Source organism: Kryptolebias marmoratus, linkage group LG2 (genome assembly GCF_001649575.2).
Source record: "Kryptolebias marmoratus isolate JLee-2015 linkage group LG2, ASM164957v2, whole genome shotgun sequence".
NCBI lineage: Eukaryota > Metazoa > Chordata > Actinopteri > Cyprinodontiformes > Rivulidae > Kryptolebias > Kryptolebias marmoratus.
In genome coordinates this window covers 16,447,994-16,469,734 of record NC_051431.1, presented here as the reverse complement: position 1 = coordinate 16,469,734, position 21,741 = coordinate 16,447,994, and the positions used below count along the sequence as shown (strand labels likewise).

Sequence of the window (21,741 nt, the reverse complement as noted above, 5' to 3'; positions counted from 1 at the left end):
TGACGAGCCAAATAAATCAGTCAAATAAATCCATCTAGGTGCCATACATATAAGTCAAGAAAGCAAGAAAATCTATTTATTGATCTAACAAAACGGTGAACAAAGTCACAGATTTCTTTCAGTGCTATTGCTGACTTAGAAACTGAATCTTTATTGTTTCTATTTTTTCTTACATATCCTCTCTGGTTTTGGTTTTGAACGTTTTTTTTATGTTTTGTTTTTTATAAAATTATTAATTTTAGTGTGAGTTCAGACTCGGGGTCTATCTTGTACAACATACTGAGGAAGTGTGAGGAAAACACATGAAAGAAAAGCAAAAGTAATACAAACAAAAATAATAATTAAAAATAATGGATAAACTGGAGAAATTCAAATACCAAAAACAATTATAGATGTATAACTATTTTTTTTTATCAGATGAACTTCAGAAGTATGTTTTTAAAGACTTTAACTTGCTTGTTGCAATTTAGAAGGATAAATATATTTTTTATTCAGTGAAATACATCAGGCACAGGAGTTCATTTCTGACAACCCCTAATGACCTCAGGTAAAATACTGCACGAACAGGCCTTATTAAGATAGCAATAGATGTAGAAACTAGAGGCTCTTTCACAAAACGCCTCAAGATTTAGACTTTCTGGCTGCCTCTGTGTGATTTCTGAATGAACCAAGGCGGTGAGGGGGGTTGAAGCCAACCCACCCCTGATGCGCCTCTGTGCCCTGAAAGCGAAGTAGTAACAGAGCTAAAAACGGTCAACATATAAAAAGGTAAGCTGGCTTTGCGGCTCAATAACCTGCTGAAGTGATGATGTATGGTCTGCGCAACCACTCGGTCACAGAATTAAACAACAACAAACAGATTTATTACAGAGGGAACATCAATGATGACGCACAGCAACTTTGCATTCAGCTTAAAATGGTTAACCACAGAGAGAATCTCTAAATTGAGGTAATTTGTGATATTTTAACAACGATACAAGGGCGATATCCGTCACACATTTAATTGTTGCGCACCATGCCAGCTGAGTTCTGCTTCACGTCTCTTTTGGTTCTGCAGTGCATTTCTGCATTTATTTTTTATTTCTGAAATCTCACATCTTTGTCGGACACAGCCAGCTCCATCGGGGATTTATGAACAGCCAGAGGCAGCATAACAACGGACTGGTCTTTGTGGCCATTTTGGGGAACTGTTTTGTAAAAGGGCCTAACAAGTTCAACACTGCATGTTTTACTTTTCTTCAAAGCTAAGGGGCTGACGGTTCTTTATTTTACAAGTCTTGTTTGTTACTTAGGTTTGATAAAAAAAAATTTGAAAATGCAAATGTGGTTCCATTTTTAATTTTATTAGTGACCAACATCCCTGATTCCTCACAAACGAGTACATTCGTAAACGTGCGTTGTAGACGACTGTTCACGATAGCGTTGTGAGCTGACATGTCTGCTAATGTATTTTAAGGGTCTCTGCGATGCCATGCGGCCAATAGATGGTGCTACACTGCTGGACTTCCTGATGAAAACCAACTTCACTGGCGTATCGGGCGAGGGAATCTTGTTTGATGAAAACGGGGACTCACCTGGCAGGTAGGAACTGGAACTGATCAGAAATATCAGGCATGTTATTATTTTTATTTTTTTTATGCATGGCCTGTTGGTTTACAGAAGAGCTACCTGTTAGCGCAGGGATGGGCAATCCTGGTCCTCGAGGGCCACTATCCTGCATGTTTTACTTGTTCCTCTGTTCCATCACACCTGATTTGAATCAATGGGTGATTAACAGGCTTCTGCAGAACATGAAGAGGTCATTTAACCACTGAATCAGGTGTGTTGGAGCAGGGAAACAAGTAACACATGCAGGATAGTGGCTCTCGAGGACCAGGATTGCCCACCCATGTTAGCGTATGATGTCCACATGCCTTTTGTTAACAGGTATGAAATAATGAACTTCAAAAAGATGGGGAAGGACTACTACGACTACATAAACGTCGGTAGTTGGGACAACAGTGGCTTGAAGATAGACGATGATGAGATCTGGCCTAGCAAAGATGTCATCATCAAATCAGTGTGCAGTGAACCCTGTGACAAAGGACAGATTAAGGTAAGCTGACAGGTGTAATCTTTTAATGTTTATTTAAATGTAACAATAAATAAAATGTTTGCTTAAGAGGCTTTACAATACTTCAATGCTATCAGCAATATTAAAAAACAAGCATTTGGAGTATTTAGTGTGCATCTTTTTATATTTTATGCAATGAAATAATAAAAACAATTTCATAGACCAGCTACTATTAAGTGAAATAGTTTTTCATACTTTTTATGTTTAATAAATGTGTCTGTAATGCTCCCACATTGTTTTATCCAGAAGCTTACAGTCACATTTACTTGTTGGTTTTACCTCTGCGGTGTCTCACTTCCAGTCAAAATTCAAAGGGATCAGATCACGGCTCGACTAAAACTGAAGCTTCTTGTAAATATAGTGGCTGCTGCAGATGATCTGCCATGTCAGCAAATGCAAAGAGTCTTTCTGCCAACTTCAGTTCAGGAATATCAACACAGACACTCATGAAGTGCTTATTTGATCTCTTTCAGGTAATCCGTAAGGGAGAAGTGAGCTGCTGCTGGACGTGCACTCCCTGCAAAGAAAACGAGTTTGTGTTTGATGAATACACCTGCCGAGCCTGTGAACTAGGCTCCTGGCCCAATGACGAGCTCACAGGTCAGTGTCTCTGTCTCTGCCTTTATTCTTAAACTGGAACCTCCGAGATAACACAAAAATGGTGTAAGAAGAAGAACTGTGCAGTGTGCATGAATGCATGTGGTAGAAAAGAGAGACGAGGAAAGTTCATAGGAATTATGCTGAGACTAGATTTCTTTACTGGTGTGTTGTTGCAGCATATTATCAAGTTCTGCACTAAAAAGAAAAAAACTCTGATGATTCTTTCATTTCACTTGCTCTCTTTTTTTCCCCTTCTGCTTCTTGCTCATTCCTTTAATTTGTAGCCTACATGGTTATGAGTGGTTTAATTATTCTGCATCAAGAGAAGCTTTCAATTTTCAATTTGAAAGCCTTGCAGTTGCAGTGGAAATTTATTTCACCCCTGTTGTATCAGAAGCACTGGGATATTGTCTTGTTGTGCTCTCAGCTGCTCATTATTCTGCTTGCCAGCGCCTCACAAAGCTCAATGATTAAAACATGAATCAAGCCCTGCTGAAAATTCAAATGAAGTTTCACTGACACAGAAAGAAGCACCCTAAAACTAAAGCATGGTGTTAATCAGTGTGACAGTGCTGGACCATTAATAAACAGGAACAACTGAATTGGAATTGATCATACATTGCTTTGCAGGTGTTAGGGTTCTTTTTTATGTGAGAATGCTCTCACATAGTCTTTGTTTCGCAAAAGTAAATTTGGCAAGTCTCCCTGCAGGGCTGTATGGAACAGTAATAATCGAACAAGCACACCGCTCACCCAGTTTCACCTGCAGACTTTTTGGTCTCGCTACCTCAAGCCGAAAGAAAGAAAACTAAAAGCCTGACAGAATAATAGAAAAGAGAAGTACAGAGGCAGAGAGGAGAGACAAGGCAGAGCAAAGATCAACTGGCAGGGAATGAGGTCAAGAACGTGTGAAACAGTAAGGGGGGGAAAAAAAGGTGGAGGATGGCTTTACAGACAGCAGTAGAAAAAAAAAAAAAAGAATGACCAAAGAAATGGAACTTGGAGGCATGAATTAGGGGAAAAAGTGAGTCTAACAGAGAGTTGGACATGAATGGAGGCTCTGACATGAGAAGAAGCCAGGGACAGTGAAAGGAGCTGAAAGCAGGAGGATTAGCTACGGGATTTGAACCTCTTCAGTGATCAATAAAGTTTGAGTCTGGGGATATTTGATTGAGTTTTATATCACCAACCCTTTAGACAGTTTCTTTTTCTTTTAATGCACTAATTTGGTTTATAGTCAAACCCCGCAGTACACAGTTTCCTCTTTGTTCCATGAACCAATTAAGAATTTAATTACTTACGTAGCCAATGTCTCTTTTTACTGCTCTGGGAAAGCCCACAAAGACAAACATGGAGCTGGGATGTTATGCCAACCATTAGGAGTTATGTAGACAGTACTATTTAAAGTTAAATTCTCAGGAAGCGTCTGAGTTTTCCTCCCACCTTACAGTTTTATGTGTAGGTGGTCCTTTCCCCCTCCCACGCAGTCTTACAGTCGCTGTAATTCTTGTCACATAAAAGTGTCTGTGATCAAATATTGAGGAGACCATTATCACTTTCTTGTTCCAAATTTATTCTGAGGCTGGAAAACAAATTTACATGTAGGATTTTATTTCTGAAGCTGCTCCTTTTTGACAGATTTCTATATGAGCTGTAATCTCATATTGTTTCTCAGTATAAAGTTAACCGCCCACTGATTTTTAGATGGTGCGTGTTAGAATAGGACTTAAAAGAATTATATTTAAGTGCACTTTAAATGGAGGTGTGCAGAAAGCTGCTGGCAGACATTATATCGCTGTTTCTCTGTTCTGTCCTCTTGGCAAAAAAAAAAAAAAGGCTGTGTTTATTCCTGTAGGCCTAATCACATCACTGATTTAATAAACTTTGCTGGCAGTGTTAAAGCTCTCAAATCTATAATGACTGCTCTGGCTCATTTTCTCTGTTCATAATGCTGTGCTCAACTAACAGGCTTGTGACACGTGCGCATCTTTCTGGCGCAATAGAAAAGCTGGGGAGGGGGTTCAAGACAAAAGTCGGTGTCTGGAAAAGCAGGCAGATAACTTCTACCAGTGTTAAGGTGGGAGATAATTGGAACTGTCCCTTTAATTAATGACACCTTATCTTATTACCAATGAAGAAGACAGAGATGGAGGAGTGAGAATTAGGGGACAAGGTAGGACGGAAAAGGATGTGGAGAGATAAGGGAGATATTAGGGAGATGTAAAAGGAGCTGAATAATTGATGGGGTATTTCGGGAGGAGTAGAGACACAAATGGAGGAAGAAGAATTTAATGAGTAGATTTCATAATTTGTTGTAGAATACCAGCCTTTCTTTCTTAAGAAGTAGTGCTGTTTTACATTTGTACAAAAAAGGAGCACTAACAGCCTAAAATACACAGAACCTCTGTTCAGTCCTGCTTCTTCTAACTTGTGTATAACTAAACTAAATTCATAGCATTTTAACGACAAGCTGTTAGCACACGCAGCCTTCTGCTTCAGACAGTCAGCAGCTGGTCAGCCAAATAATTATTGAGCGTATGCTCCAACCTTTATCTGTTTTCTTGTTTTGCTGAACACTGGAAGCCTTTGTGTGCTGAAGTTGAAGTGATGTAAAAAAAAAAAAGGATAAGAGCAGAATAAAACAGTGAGAAGAAGAACAAAATAAGTAAATCTACTGCTAAATGTCAAAAGTGTCCGAGCCTTAACCAAAAAAAAATCTAAATGATTCAGTTTCTTAACTTCCCTTACATTGAAACAAGGGTTTTCCAGAGTTTTGGCCATTTTCACACATTTACACCTTTCACCCCCAGGTTGTGACGCGATCCCGGTGGAGTACCTGCGGTGGGGAGACCCTGAACCCATCGCTGCTGTGGTCTTTGCCTGCCTCGGTCTGATGGCCACGTTCTTTGTCACCGCAGTCTTCATCCGGTAGCAAATTGCTTTCCGGTTTCCTGTGTTGAAGTTCTTGTTGGCATTTTATTTTATGTCTTCACTAATGAAACTCTCTCCTGTTTTATGTGTGTGTTCAGTTTTCGGGACACCCCTGTTGTGAAGTCCTCCAGCAGGGAGCTGTGTTACATCATTCTGGCGGGGATCTGCCTGGGATACCTGTGCACCTTTAGTCTCATCGCAAAGCCCCATGTCGTCCTCTGCTACCTCCAGCGCCTGGGAATCGGCCTGTCACCCGCCATGAGTTACTCTGCACTTGTCACCAAGGTGAGAACTAAATGAGTTAATGAGAGAAGGAAAGATGGGATGAAACTGCAGTAATGTTCTCATTGGAAATCAGTCTTTTTTTCATTATAATAATATAATAACATAATAACTGCAGTGACTGCAGGGTAGAAATACAGAAGCAAATAGCTAAAAATAGATGGTGTTTAGTAAATGTAGTTTGTCCTAATGATGATTTGTATCTGACTCCAGACAAACCGCATCGCTCGGATCCTGGCAGGAAGCAAGAAGAAGATCTGTACAAAGAAACCTCGCTTCATGTCCGCCTGTGCTCAGCTTATCATTGCCTTCCTCCTCATACTGCTGCAGCTGGGCATCATTGTGGCTCTTTTTCTTATGGAGCCACCAGAGGTAAGCTCTTTGTTTGACACTTCAGATAAGGCTGGTATCATTTGAAAGGTAATAAACAAAGATATCTTAAGGTACATTGAAGAGAAAACAGCATAATTTAAGAGCATTTGACAAATACATAGTCGTACTTTACAAATCAGTTACACTTTTAGGAACTCTGAGGATTTTTGTTGAAGTTTTTTTAGGTAACTTAGTTCATTTCGCTGTGATGTTGTATTAAAGTCTACCAAACTCAATATTAAGCATCTAAAGTTGGCAGTTTAAAAAATACAATATTTCATTGTTTTCTCATTGATTTATCAGCCACATCTGTTGTTTCTTCACTGCAGTTTCCCTTTACAGTTGATCAGTTACTGAAACAATGTTTGTACCAATGGTTTTCTCAAACCTTTGACTTTTTGCCGTGTCACGTCCACTCATCACATACAGGTGATCCATGACTATCCCAGTATCCGCCAGGTCAATCTCATTTGCAACACCACTAACCTCGGAGTGGTTGCCCCCCTGGGATACAATGGCCTGCTCATCCTCAGCTGCACCTTCTATGCCTTCAAGGTACAAAATTTGAATATTTGTAACTACAGCGCTGTTCCTAATTGCCTGAATATCTGGAAGCTTGAAGTAACGTGACATTTTTCTACAAAACACATTGCTGAGTGTGACTTAAATGATAGAACTATGGCTGTGCCTACTAATGCTTCAATAATCCGTCATTGGATCTATTAATCTATCAGTAATTGGACATGTACGTATGTGCTATGCTGAAGCATTTCCCTGCATTTGCAAACACTTTATAGCAAAATCCAATAAAATTAATGTTCTTCTTGGTCAACTATTACACAAAATAATAGCTAATGCAAGTTTGTCACTGTCAAACAACACAAGCAGCTGATCCCTGTTAAATACGATTTTAAAACATTAATATTTTTCATCCTTTTGTCTGTTTTCATCACAAGCCACATCTAAACCAGTAAACGAAGGTTGTGTAACCGTAAGAACTGTTCTGGTGAAACTCTAACCACCTGTCCTGGGCGTCAAATCCAAGGTTTTTCACAGATAACTTTTTGTAATTTACTTATCTGAATTATTCAGTGAATTTTGTCAGCCCTAATCACAACCAGAAAAATGGCCAATGTGTTGATTGATGTTATATTACCCAAACTCCAACATTTTTATTTTGTAGAAAAGAAAGGCTGCATTTAAAAGACAGTGACGGCCCCTGTGGCTGAAAAACTAAGCCACTGCAGAAGCTGCTGAAACCTTTCTGTGTGCAGCAGGAGGCACTCCTGTGGTTGCGTGTTATAAAAGGTTCAGTTGAGAAGAAGTTCATGAAAGTTGCTTATTTTCACTTTTTTGTTGACCCTTTTATGGTCTCAAAAACTAATTACAAAACCTCATTTATTAGTTTAATGTTAAACTTACACTTAAAGTGAAATAGTTGCATGTTTATTTCTGAGAATGACAGTTTAGTACTGTGCGAGTATCTTATGTGTATTTTGGTAATGTAAAGATTTAAGCTTTTATTTTAGACCTCACTGTGAATGTTTGCTTTTCTAAAATGTTGGACCTGCATCAAATTAAGATCTGTTGCATCATCCACATAATAAAGTAGGAGTTTGATTACTTGTGGCCGTGCAGACATTGATTTTCAGTGTGAGAGCTGAGGTACGAACAGAGATGCAGCATTAAACATATCAAGTAGCATTTTGAACACAGCAGCTGAGGACATCGACGTGACTCAGGTGGTTTGGGTTTATTGCCCCTGTGTTTCACCTGTCACACTTACACAGTCAGCTTAAGTTAGCCATGAGATTATACCTGCGATGCCAAAGCAGTTTCAAGTGATTGTGTAAGCATTTCTCCTGACTGTGTGGTCTGTTCTCACAAGCTAACAAGGACTTTATTTGCTCCATTCTCCTAATTTGAGGGAGAATAAACAAAACAGCTGAAGAAAACGGAGGAGTTGTGGCAATATTTACTAATTCTTGTCTTGCCGTTTTACACCGTCTCCCTCTTTCTCGCAGACTCGCAACGTTCCTGCTAATTTTAACGAGGCCAAGTACATTGCTTTTACCATGTACACGACCTGCATCATTTGGCTGGCTTTTGTGCCCATCTACTTTGGCTCCAACTACAAAATCATCACCATGTGCTTCAGTGTCAGCCTCAGTGCCACTGTGGCTTTATGCTGCATGTTTGTACCCAAGGTAAGATTGAAGTTCTCCTTTTTATTGTTCCGATCTTTTCCCACGGCCTCTACTTTAAGCGACTAAGTGCACCCATTTCTGAAGGGATTTCAAGTGGTAAACAGTCTTGAATAGGAGGAAACCTTAAAGCTAGTTTGGCTGTAATCCCAATCAGAACAGAATATATAACAACCCTCAAATAACTGCAGTTCTGTTTCAGAAACTGCTTTAATTATTTTTATTTGATATTTTCTTTAGTAGTTAGGTCTATTTACACAAAATGTAACCAAGTTTCTACTGTTTTGACCGTCTTAGGATAAAAAAGCAGAACTGATAGTCAAAAGTGTGAGCTTTGAATATATCTGTGAAACTTAGACCTTACTTTAAACAGGGAATGCAGTTGGTCAGAACATTTAATTGCTGCTGCTGCTTTTGAGAATTGGCTTTATTATTTAGTTCTGCTTTCAAAACGTAAGCCACAAGGGTAATCAATTTTTTTAATTAAAAGGGTAAAAAGAGAGTTTTGTTCGAACAGATGACATTAAATTGCCCTGTTATTTTTTTCCTGACTACTAAACCATATTTATCTAATATCAGGTGTACATCATTCTGGCCAAACCGGAGCGAAACGTGCGCAGTGCCTTTACCACGAGCACGGTGGTGCGCATGCACGTGGGCGACGGCAAATCGTCTTCGGCTGCCAGCCGTTCTTCCAGCCTGGTTAACCTGTGGAAACGCAGAGGCTCGACTGCAGAGACACTCAGGTATATCTGTGTGTGAGTGCCGACTGTGTTTCCCCTAGAGGCTTGGAGCCCAGGTTAATGCCCGGTTACTCATGAGTTACAGTCCAAGACCAATTTCTGTAATGGCCCCTCTTAAGAAGGCAGTTATGGTCTCTTTGTGTTTGAACATTTTGAGAGATTTATTATCTGTATTCCCTTGAATCTACTTGACTTTTTTTTTCTGATCCCAACGTGAACTGTAGAAAACTGCCTAATGGAGACATGACAAAGGAGGAGAGGCAGGAGAACATGGCGTGAAAAAGAGGAATACACAAAATGAAAGAGATGAATGGAGAGAGAAATGAAGGGCTGAAGTGATGTCAAATAAAAGGACCAAAGAAGTAGTGTAAAAAAAGGGAGGACATTATAGCTCTTGCACCCCACTTTTCAGGCTATCCACTGTTATCCACGGTGACAGGGAACCGATCAAAGCACTCAAAAGGAGTGACGCATAGCCTCTTGTCCGAGAGAAAAGACAGGAGCACATTTTCATTTGTCAGCAGGTTGCTCCAGCTCACCCTGCTTGGCTAGCAAGATTTCAGTCATCCTCATAAAAAAAAAAAAAAAAATGTCAGGAGTGTTTCAGCAGGAGTGTTTCAGTCTTTGTTCCCCTCATTCCTGCCTTCCCCGCTCTGTCTCTTTGGTCCTACCGTCCTCTGTGGGTGGTGGTAATAGGCAGGGCTGTCCATCTCTTCAGCGAGGGGCTGGAAGCGGTTGTGTTTGAGATGCTGTCATTGTCAGTGCAGACTGAGCAGGCACAGACCGAGATGAATCAGGCAGACTTGAGGGAAAAGAAACTTTTTGAAGTAATAAAATGTTTGACCCATGTTTGAGTCAAATGTTTGAACTACTGATAAAAGCGTAGCTTACCTTCCCCAGACCTTAAAATCAGTCTCCGAGATGAATACGATTTATTGGAAGAAACTATCCGTCCAGCACTGATTTCGTATGTGCAACATGTGTCTGTAGGGGTTCTGATGAGGTGATCACAGAGCGTCTTATCTGCAGATTATAATTGACACATTTAACATATGGATGTGCGGGTATGTCACTCACCAGGGCAATTCCAGTCCTTTTACCCCCAATCATGATGGTGTGAGGTTTAATCAGGACTTCCACTATGAATTAATCACACTAATTAACCTGACAAAAGGATGGAGGGGCAACAAGGGACAGAGCTTTGTGGCTGAGGTGAAGCAGTGAAAGGTTGGGAGAATAAAAGCTTGCAAGGGTCTTTCACTTGAAGGGTTAGGGGTTCAATCCCCAGCCAAAATGTCCTCGGGCAACACACTGAACCCCCTGCTGCCCCCGATACACATACGTGTATGAGTGAGACATAAAAGTCCTGTATATGGTGTAAAAATATATAGTAGAAGGCAGTGTGTGTGAACGGGTGAATGAAAACCTATAAAGCTCTTTACAGAATCAGCAGAGGTTAAAAAGCCAATACATTGTGGACAATTAAAGAAAAAAAATAAAAATAAGATTGGATATAGCTAGACTAGGAACAAAAAGTAATGACAAGAAGTCAAGGCTGATTGAGTCAAGGTTCCAGGGAAATGTTTTTATTTAAATATATTCATTACTTAGCATGATTACTATTTAGTCACAGAATGATAATAAAGAGTGTTGAATTTCTTAATCTACCTCCCAGCTCTTAACAACCCCCCTCTCCTTTCTGTTTTCTGTTTTCGTGCTCTTCGGCAGCTCCAATGGCAAATCTGTTTCTTGGGCCCAGACAGAGCGCAGCAGTTCACATGGCAACCACCTGTGGCAGCGGCTGTCCTTCCACATCAAGAAAAAGGAGAACAATCAGACTGCAGTTATTAAGCCCTTCTCCAAAACCTCTGAGGAGCGGTACTGTAGCGGGGCCGACCTGCCGCCGCATGTACCTCTGCCGTCGCTCCCCTCCATGTCCTCGCTGCCCACTCATCCCGACAGCGCCGTGGATAAAACCCTGTACGAGCTGTCGGAAGCCGAAGAGCACTACTCGATTACATACCGGCCGCAGACGCCGTCACCGATCAGCACTGTCAGCCAGAGAATCGGCACGAGCTTAGGGGAGGAGCCTCAGATGGCCGCTGCGCCTCAGTACTCCAGCAGCATCTGCAGCGGCGGCAGCGGCGCCAGCAGCTGCGGGCCTTCCAGCAGCGGTTCCGCTGCAGCTGGGAGCGACGGCCGCCTGGTCGTCGTGGACGACTGCGTTGCAGTGCCACAGAGCTCACTGATGGATCAGATCAGCTGTGTGGTGAACCGCTTCACTGCCAACATCTCCGAGCTCAACAGTATGATGCTCTGCTCCTCTCCTTCGCACTCGCACACGCAAAAACACACGCCGCCCTCTCCTCATCCCCATGACCCCTACCTGTTACCCCGTGAGATCCAGATGCCCCCGACCCTCACCACCTACGCTGACGTCCAGCCCCTCCCCCACGTCGAGGCCAGCCGGGGCAGCTGTCTCGCTCACCCTCTCCCTCGTTCCCCTTACCCCCTGCCGCCCCCTCACCCTCACGCCTCCCCATCCCTCTCCCCCATGCGAGGAAACCTGGCCACCTGCCTCACCGACTCCCCGCTGATGAGGGCGGAGCTGGAGGAGGAGCTCATCGCTTTAACTCCTCCGTCGCCCTTCCGTGACTCTCTGGCATCCAGCAGTAGTTCCCAGATCTCAGAGACGGGTCTGTACGTCCCCCCAGTCCCCTCCCATCCTCCCCCGTCCCCCCCGTCGCCCAGGTACACCAGACTGACACTCAGAAACTACAGTCAGAGCTCATCCTCACTGTGAGGCAGTCAAAATGAGTAAAGACGAGAGGAAAGCGGACAGATGAGACTGAAATCCATTCATCATTGTTTGGAGTAAAAACCAGAGTAAAAGTAGAGGGCTGCCTGGTGAAGACACCAAGCTGTGTTTGTGTTTACATGTTTACAGTGAGACACAAGTATAAGAGGCTTGCCAGTGTCGTATTTTCTTGCTGTCTCTCACAAGTGATGAATTAAGATGGCCGCTCTGACTCTGAGCTGTTTTGGCATCAGTAACAGCAGAGATCATTCCTGACAGTTTAAGTCTATTCAGTATCAATCAGATGGAGCTAGTGGCCTTAAGGTAACTCGGCTGTCAACTAATTAGAGAAAGTGTGTGCGTGCATTAGTGGGTGTGAGTGTATTTTTGAAAAAGCAGGGACGTGATGGGGATACGACAGCGGAGCGTGTCTCCTTCAGCCTATAGAAACTGAACAGAGGTGATTAAGGGCACATATAGTATATATTTGCTCATAGGTGCACACACAACAACACAGAAGTGTGATCACACCCATACAAATAAGGTGTGGGGGGAAAAAAACACTAACTATAAGAGAGGTCATGGATTTTTCTTCAGTGGTAAAATCCAACATCCTTCTGACAAAAGTGCATTGTGGGAACGGTGTTAACATACGAAAGCTGTATGTTGCTGTAACTTTGTGACAAATTCGGCATCTTTTTTTTTTTTATTTCGTCTTCGATCCGCTCCCACCACGTAACTTTGCCGTCGTCCCTCTTTCTCGTGCGGCTTTCCTTTTCCGTGTTTTCTACTCTTCCAGTAAATTTTGTCAAAAGTTTGAATGTACATTTTCTACATGATGATTCCTGAAGCGGTTGGGACCAAATCTTTTTTGTAGCTTTCTGTCTGTAACTTGAGAAAAAAGGGGGGGGGGGCAAGGGGCTGACAAGACCGGGCCTTGTTTAATCATCGACGTTTCCGTTCTCAGATCCCGCTCAGGTAGATCAGTGGGTGAAATCTGACCTCAAAGCTTACCGCAAATGTGTGACATTTAACAGTCCATTTTGTACGGCTTAGCTGGATCCCAGTCGTGGCATTTTCGTGACACAATGTGTCAGCGGGACGTAGCAGCCCCGTTTCATCAAAGACAGTCTTTTTGAATGGGAATAATTACAGTGGGAGTCATCTTGAATGTTAGTGGACTTGAATTGATTGATTCAAGCTGTGAGAAAGACTCCTCCTCGGTGTCCTGAAGGTCCTCTGCTGTCCAAGTTTTGTGACTTTCAATTCAACAAATTACAATTAAATTTACACCGAGTCTGGGGCAGTCCTTTTGAAACAGAGGGCGGAAACAGTGGCACAAAAACTTCTCCCACTAGCAAACTGAAAATAAAATGACTGATATCCAGCAAAGCCAGTCAAAATGTTGGCAACACAGAGCCAAACAAACACTGACATAACATTATATAAATGCTTCCCTGTTTTGGGAAACTTGCTGTCTTGCTGAGAGTTAGATGAGACCAACATCAGAGACTGCGAGCAAAGGTTTTTTTTCCTTCGTGTTTTTAAAGTTTTAGGCATTATATTGAATATTAGTTTATGATGAAAATGTCTCTTTGTTTATATTTATTATCCCTAAAAATCTAGTAGTACTTAATCATGTCAAATGGTTAAATAAAACCTGAATTTATAGTTTAAAATACACATTTGTGTTCGAGCAAGTCGTGGCTTGTCTCCATTAATCTGCTCGGTTTTGAGAAAACGTTTGTTTAGATCAGCCAAAGAGTCTATTAACTGTTATCCACTGAGATTTTTCTTTGCATTTTGTCTAAATCTATATTCATGGAAATTATCAACCTACCTGCATGTAGGTGAAGGAAAAATAACACTGTGCCAATGCTGAGATAACACTGTGGTTGTTGTGTAAATTATATTTGCCACAAAAAAACAAAAAAAATCTGAGGCCTTGTTACTTCTAAAATCAATTTTTTTTATGAACTTCTAAAATGTTTAAGTTAGTTGCTTCTTTATTGTTACTGAGGACAATCAATGCTGCTCCCATGTTTGCCTGGTACGTATTTTGGGTCTCAGCTCGTTGCCAATACGTCCAGAAAGTCACGAACAAATAATGTATTTTCTACACTTGTAGTTTTTCTATAGATTAACCAGAAAAGTTATAAATTTGTATTTAATGAGTTGAATGTGTGCAGCTGTTTGCAGCTGTTTTCACTAAGCTAACTGGCTACTCCAGGACCCTTTGTCATGACTGGACAAGCATGAGAGCGGTGTCAAAACTCTCAGCTCGCTCTCAGCAAGAATCAGCCCATTTTCAGATTTTGTTCCCTTGCTTTAAGGTCAGGTCTGGCCTTGTGTCACACTTCCTGGATCGGAGAAAGAACTCTGAGTGGTCGTGCCTGACAAAGTTTCTCAAAAAAGCTTACCGGCAATAGCAGAATATTTCAAACGCTTTTTGTAGGAGATGTTTTGCAGGAAGAGAGAATCGCCTGCCTCATATAAAAAAAAAATGTTTTTTATAGATGTCCAAACAACTGCAAAACCTGAAGTGGCACATTGGGTTCTGTAAGAATTGGGTATGCCTTTAAATTGAATGTATTTGCACGTGCCAACTCTTTCACTTCCTGAGTCGTTCTGGGAGATAAAAATGCGCCGATGAATGAAGACGTTTTAGAGATAGGAGGCCTCGGCTTTCTGTCAGCTCCCGCCACAGAGAAAAGAAGAAGAAAAAAAAAAAACTAACCCAGAAATCAAAAAGTAAAAAGGTTCTGATGCACGAAACGCAAATCTTTGACTCGAATTTAAAAGAAATCAGCCAGGCGGAATCAAAGCAAAAATTAGTGCTTTGGGTTGTTGCTGGTAAATCGTTGCCCGTCATCTTTTCCATATTTTCCGCTGCATTTGATGCGGCTCATGGTCTGATTTTTGTTTGGCATTCGTGCTCTACTGTAGCCAGCAAGAACAAACTCAGACAACGTGATTCTGTAAATATTAAGGGCATGCCAAGACAGTTTTGTTTTGTTTCAGATGAAAGTTAATTTATTTACATATCAACAAAGCTAAAAAAAAAAAAGAGTAAAAAAAAGATGTTTTTATCTATAACATACAGTACCGATATGTGTTACGACTAGAGAAACTGTGTTACTTCGCTGAATGTGTGAGTGACCAATCCTATTCAGATGTCTTGTAATTAAAATATATAATAATAATAATTGCTATTAATATGATTATTGTGCCAAAGGGGTGAGGATTGTCTAGTTTACTAGGGTTGTGGGTAAATATGTGATTTCATAAAAAAAAAAAAAAAAGTGAGCAAAAAAAAAAAAAATGTCAATGTAAATTGTTTCTATTGTTTTGGATAATTTCTAGATAAATATTTCACATTTTTTAGTGTAAAAGCAATATTATCTGTGTGTATACAAGGTGCACATCTGGAGTTTTTTAAACCATCCAAAAAGTCACTTTTTATATGTTTCACTGCAGGATAACTTAAGAATGATGTTGGGTAGAGGGGTTGAGCTTTTCTTTTTTTTTCCCTTTTGTCTTATGTCCAATCTGCGTTTATTTATTTAGACGTTTTTTTACACCATTTATTTTCACTCTTGGAAAAAGGACGAATCGTAAGTTTGCTGTCGTTTTGTGTTTGATGTGTGGTGAATAAGACGCAGACGTTGCTTTGTCTGTCTCCTCAACTTCAGTAACAACAAAAAAAGTCTATTTGTTGATAATCAGCTGGTTCCTTTCTTTAAAAAAACATCTCTCTGTGCTTCGCTGCCACCTTGACTCGGCTCTTCGTAATAATCTGTGACCTGTTGTCAGAAACTCACCTGTGGTTTGGTGGAGATGTTTTTGGGGAGGAGACGGTTTGTTTGCTGCTGTCACCGTCAGTGTTCAGGATGTGCTGAAAGAGTGACGAAACGCTTGCTTCAGCACTTCGGCTGCCTTTAAGAGCCTCCTGGGTGAAGCTCGACAGGGCTGCTGCCTCTGCAGAAAGAGCAGGATTTATCTCTTACATCCTGTCTCTTCTTTTATTGGTTTTCTTTTTTTTTTGGTCATGTAAGGTGGTAATTTAGGAACAAGTCACAGAGTCTGCAGTGTGGGTATGTTGAATGGTTGTGTTAAAAGTCTGAGGAGAGTTACAGTGCACTCATTCATCCAATACGTTAAGAAAATGAATCTTTTTAGCTACTATGAAGATTTTACTCCAGGTGAGCCAAACTGTTTAAGTTGTGGCAGAACAAGCTTTCAGAAATCTCCACTATTTTTGTCCCTTGTCGCAACGCAAAGAGAGGACTTGGAAATATCCTCCACCCCATGATTTCCATTTTGGTGTGTGGCTGAGTCTAGGCATAAGTAAGGTCGCCATTGAAAACTGGGTTGCCATGTCAAAAACCATATATGTAGATGTAAACCCCATTTATCTGAGGAAACTATACTTTGAAGCAAAATAAAACGTTGAGTTTCCTAAAATGGGGTGGCTGAAGATTAATCCATGGTGGCCACCACTGACCACCCCCTGGCTCTGCCTTTGCGCCTGGTGGCTTTCCCAAAACACAGAAGTTGCGTAAAAAAAACCATTTTCTCACCAGTTTTAGATGGTGGTTCTCACAGATTAGCTCAGCCTGAAAGACATTCCTAAATCTGCCCCCTTCACTTAAGCAAAAAAGAAATAAAACTACCTCTGTTCTTATACACAAAATAACTCCTACCCACTTGAATATCTTGCACCAAAACCATTAATTTACTTGCTTTCCCTGTTCAAATCTAGTCCAGACAAACAGTCATCTCGGAAACTGAAAGCATTTACTACTCAAGGCCCTCAGCGACGGGGGACAACGACACACCGCTTGTTATTTTTTTATTTTATCCCAAATGCTGTTGGATAAGCTATTTTCCTAAATACACTCTAACAAATTGGACTGATAATCCCTCTGCTTTCACTTTAAAAAATTTTTTTCTTTTTAATCCAGACAAGGTCATCTGTCGTTCGGCTGAGAAATTATGCTTTTATCAAATGGTTCCCCTTGTCTTGTCCCCCCTGGTATCGTATCACACATCTCCCCTCCAACACGATTTACGGCCTTTTAACAAGAATGGGGGGGAGAATTTGTTTTTCTCTTTTTGATGATGCGGTGATGGAGGCCTCAGTCTTTAGATAGAGAGAAGCTGCTGAATGCTTCTTATTTACACACAAAGCTCCCTGTCAGGTTTGACACTGATGTATTTAAGACCCTGACTTTTCTGTGGATGGAGAGATGTGATGAAACAGTCACAGAAAATCATTTCACTTCTTCTGATTGTGAAGAGAAAGCGGCAAGTTTCCCATCGTGATTGGATGGACGCTGCAGACATTTTGTTTCATTGTAATACTGGTGAAATAACAAAATATGGCTTTTAGTTTGTTTACTGTACCAAGTTAAAGTTTATGTACAAGAGATAAACTTAGGGGGTATGAACCATAATTTCTATTTCCATTTGCCAAAATGAGCACTCTGACAGATGCAACGCAGTTTTTTGTTGCACGGGTGAAATCACAGAGCCGCTCTGCCCCGTCTGCCTTTTTATTTGATTCGATCCAGAAACAGAACAAAAAAGACATATGTTTACTGTGTAAACACCACACTTGACATATGGTTGTGTACACTGTCAGGGCCGACCTGCAGAGGTTTGTTTTGGGAGCTCCCTGTCACAGTCTTATCATGTAATTACCATAATGATGAACACTGTTGAGAGCATCATTGTCTAAACCTGATTGGTAACGGTGACGACGTCAGCGAAACCCAGGGTGCTCGCGTTTTCTCGCATTCATGCTGTCTGCTTGAGCGGCATTTAAAAGGGAAAAATGCATTTCCACCTCAGTTAAATAGAGATGTTTTTCTATACGGATTAGGCAGATTTATTAATGAGTTCTTTAAAGCAATACAAAGCTTTAAATCTAAAAACGAGTTTTGAAGGACTCTGAAAGGTGATGATTTTTTCGATCTACTTCTCCTGATCTTCACACGACTGAATCAAGTGTTTCCCAGCCGATCGATAAAAGTCCTAACTTACTTTTGAAGGAGCGTTTTCAGGAGAAGCTCGAGGCTTTTAGACTCTAAACTGTGCCGTGTGAAAAACATCCCACGATGCATATCGGTGCTGTGAACGCTGTCTTATTGGAGGCTTTCGCTGCAGTCAGCGAATTTAACAGAAAGCCAGGGCCTAGAAGGTGACGATTAGGTGTAAAAAAATAAAATCTCAAGTATTTTTGTACGTTTGTCTGACGCTGCTGATTTGAATGTTGGTTTTATCCCTGCATAAAGAGCACGTGTGTTTTATTGTTTCCTCAGACTGTAAGAAAAAGAGGTCTATACTGAGAGTTAAGGCAGGAGGGGGAAAGAGGTTAGATTGTGTTATATTTATATTAGAAATAAGAAAGGGGAGTCATGTGCTTATTTTATTCATTTCCTTACAGGATATATAAGAAAGTGAGATAAGTTATTTAGCAAGTTTGTGTTGTTTCTAAGGCATTTTATTGGTTTACATTCAAGCGAGTTGCAGAATTATGTTCATATTATGTGTTGATGGTTTGTAAAAGGTACCTAAATATTTCAGCTCTTTCTTTTTTTTTCTTCCTTTTTGACGCAAACAAATCTGAACTATCAGATCCTGATGACATCAGTTTTAAATTCGTCGAGTGCTGATCATCTCGTTTTAACTGGCGTGGACCAAAAGAGGAGGAAAAAAAGTCCACATTAACACCCCCCGATGAGAGTCGATTTTCAGCGAAGTGTTTATGGTTAAACTCGGCTGAGTGTCGCCCGTAGACATGATGTTAGCCTGCTGGAGATGATCACGACTATCTTGTGTCATTTGACGAGCTCGAAAGTTGCGTTCTCCTCCTGATGAGGGGAACCTGAGCAGGAAAAAAAAAGCAATTATTTCTGACAGACAGCTCATCGATACAGAAACCTAATGTTGCGTTCCCATCTGTTTACAGCTGAGGTTTTATCATTAAATCCTCAATTACGTCGAGATTATTGAAGCGGCTGTGTTTGTGCTTTGGTTTTATCAAAGGAAATGACGATCAGTTGCAGTAAATATAATAAAAACAGAAGTGGAAAGAGTTGAATTACCTTTATTGGGGGTGCAGTATTTAATAGCCTATATTTTTCTTTATTAATTTAAAAGTAACTATTCACTTGGAAAATGACTTACTGAAATTCTATGATGAATGTTACTTATTAAAAAACCGGCAAAGTCCTGTTAAATTGCAGCATTTCCGCCAGACTCATCTGGTGTTTTATTACTGCACTTTCATCATCTGCTCCTCCACTCGGTGCCACGGTTCTTTTTTTTTTTTTCCACTTTAAGTGCCACAGCTTTTTTCATTTAAAAGGTAGATAAAGTCTAAATCGGAATTTTATGGAACTCCACTTCCATACAGAGAGAGATGCGTGTTTTGAAGAATGAAAATAATCTCGTTCGCCCGCAGCATTATGGTGCCAGCATCCAGCCAATGTGATAAAGAGGGCTTAAATTTGATATTTTCCAAAGTAAACGTGTTTGTGGTTTTCGTCCCACTGAAGCGTTCGATGTTTGGGTTATTTTACCTTGCTCAGACTAGCAGAGTGTAATTTGATGCTACATATTTGTGTGATGGACGATGGTCTTGTGTATGGTTACTTTAAGATCTATTTCACTCAGAAAGTTCCCCTTTGAAAGTATCAAATATGAGTCTATTAGAAAACTGAGAATTTTAAAGCAGGTGTTGGGCTTCAGACACAGCAGAGTCATATTGCATGTTGCTTTTTTTAGCACATTTTCATCTCTAATTAAATAGATAGTTCCGATTTGTTATAGCGGCGTTATGTGGAAATGCTATGAACAGTTAATATCTTACCTGTTGCAGATACGTCCTTGAACAACCTCAGTTTGAAAAAAATGGTTTATTTCTGACCAGATTGACCAGCTAATGGCTAGTTCGAGCGAGACAAGTCAAAAGTGATTTGCTGGTGTTTCAAAACAACTCAAACCTCAAGAATATAGTTGTTGATGCGAACGCTAAAATTTAAAACGGGTCGTTATTCTGGCAAAAAATTATATGGTGTTTCTGCTAGAAAAGTGCTTCATTGTAAGTGCTTTAGCTAGCTGATGCTGCTATTTGCACTTTCTGATAACATTAGAATTCTACGTAAATAAGTGTATTTATTAAACTGAGGTCATCTAAAGTGCTAACTACAGCAGGTAGGATATTAGCTGCTCATAACCTTTGCACAGAACACTACTTCGAAAGATCTGAACCATTTCTTTGTCCCTTTTACCAGACTGGCTTATTTTTCTGAAGATGCTTTTCTAGACCCGTCTCTGTGTAAGGAACCAGCCTTGTGGAAGTATAGTTAAGATTTATATTTTTTCTTTTTCATCGGAGCACATGAAGGTTCACGCTGACATCCTACTGTATCAACATGTTGATCTGATATATGGACCAATACGAAACATTTTTAACAAGGTTTCATTAAAACAAAAACGGTCATTAAGTAGACTATCAGCGTTTTCAGAGAGCATGTCTTGTTGTTTTCTACCCCCACCCCCACCCCCCCTCCGTCTGCTCTGCTTCCTCTGTCGTCGCACCTCACCTGTACTTTTCTCCCTCTGGTGTCCTAAGTGGTGAATAACGATAGGAAGTGCAGATACACAAGCCTCCAAAAGCTCCATTCAAAAAAATAAATACATAAATTTGAAGCTCGCCAAGTAAAATGGGGGATGGAGGTCTAAAGAATCCGTTGGTTAAGAGAACAAATGCGTGCACTCTTTTTGTGGGTCACTTTTCTCTCCCAGCGTGCCGCCGCTGTACTTCGGTGTTAACAAAAGTCCCTGTAGTTTGACTCATTGCAGTCCAACAGTCACCTGCTGGGCAGGAGAAAGTGCTGGACTCAAAACGGAAGAAAGTCACATGAACTCTTAATTTTTTTACTTTACAGCTCTGAATTTTTATTTTCTTGCTGTTCTTCTTCCTTTTGATAGTGTGACCACCATAGACCAGTGCTGAAGAGAGATACTGAGTGTGTGGAGGAAAAAAAATACTTTTTTTTTTCTTGTTTTGTTGCCATTGATAATCATTGTGTAAGTGTACAACAAAGTACCTTTGAATTATTATTATTATTGTTGTTAATAAAACAACAACTATGTTTGACTTTCTTGTCATGTCATGCTTCTTTGTATATAACAACATCATATACTGCCACGATTTGAATAAACTGCACCAAATCTGTGAGCTTAAGAGGGTTTTTAAAATGCGTAAACAACTGTGTGTTGGCCATTGACAGTTTCAAACGAGGTTTAAACTCCTCTGGATGCCAGAAGGAACGGAATAATTTTGTAGTCAGTTCAGACATAATTAGGTCACGTAACATTAAATTTTATTTATTTTGACTAAACAATAAAACAGAAAAAAAACATTCTGTCCTTTTAGTCGACATTACAGATGAAAATGCCAAGCAGGACTAAGTAGGACAATAATGCGATAATGTCTTTTTCCTAAAGGGATAGGTCGGATATTTTAAAGTGGGGTTCCGTGGAAGGATTGTGAACAATGAGTATCTTACCTTGTTGTACATAGCTCTTTGAACAACCCGAGTTTGGAAAAATTATGAGTTTATTTCTGACTGGATTAAAAGTGAACAGCTGAACTTAAAGTGGATTGCTGCCATCTTCAAACTACTC

General features: G+C 40.5%; 1 protein-coding gene across 2 annotated transcripts in view; it reads left to right on the top strand.

Moving 5' to 3' along the window:
• grm5b (glutamate receptor, metabotropic 5b) overlaps window positions 1–21,298 on the top strand; it is a 73,814-nt gene extending 52,516 nt beyond the window's left edge. For both annotated transcript variants that reach the window (XM_017431013.3, XM_017431012.3), the window contains exons 9-18: window positions 1,457–1,581; window positions 1,927–2,095; window positions 2,587–2,713; window positions 5,524–5,641; window positions 5,743–5,929; window positions 6,140–6,298; window positions 6,728–6,853; window positions 8,323–8,505; window positions 9,082–9,248; window positions 10,974–21,298. In XM_017431013.3, coding sequence (XP_017286502.1) covers window positions 1,457–1,581; window positions 1,927–2,095; window positions 2,587–2,713; window positions 5,524–5,641; window positions 5,743–5,929; window positions 6,140–6,298; window positions 6,728–6,853; window positions 8,323–8,505; window positions 9,082–9,248; window positions 10,974–12,048 — 2,436 coding nt within the window. In that variant the 3' untranslated portion in view covers window positions 12,049–21,298. The remainder of the gene's footprint in view (window positions 1–1,456; window positions 1,582–1,926; window positions 2,096–2,586; window positions 2,714–5,523; window positions 5,642–5,742; window positions 5,930–6,139; window positions 6,299–6,727; window positions 6,854–8,322; window positions 8,506–9,081; window positions 9,249–10,973) is intronic.
• Window positions 21,299–21,741: the final 443 nt, after the last annotated feature.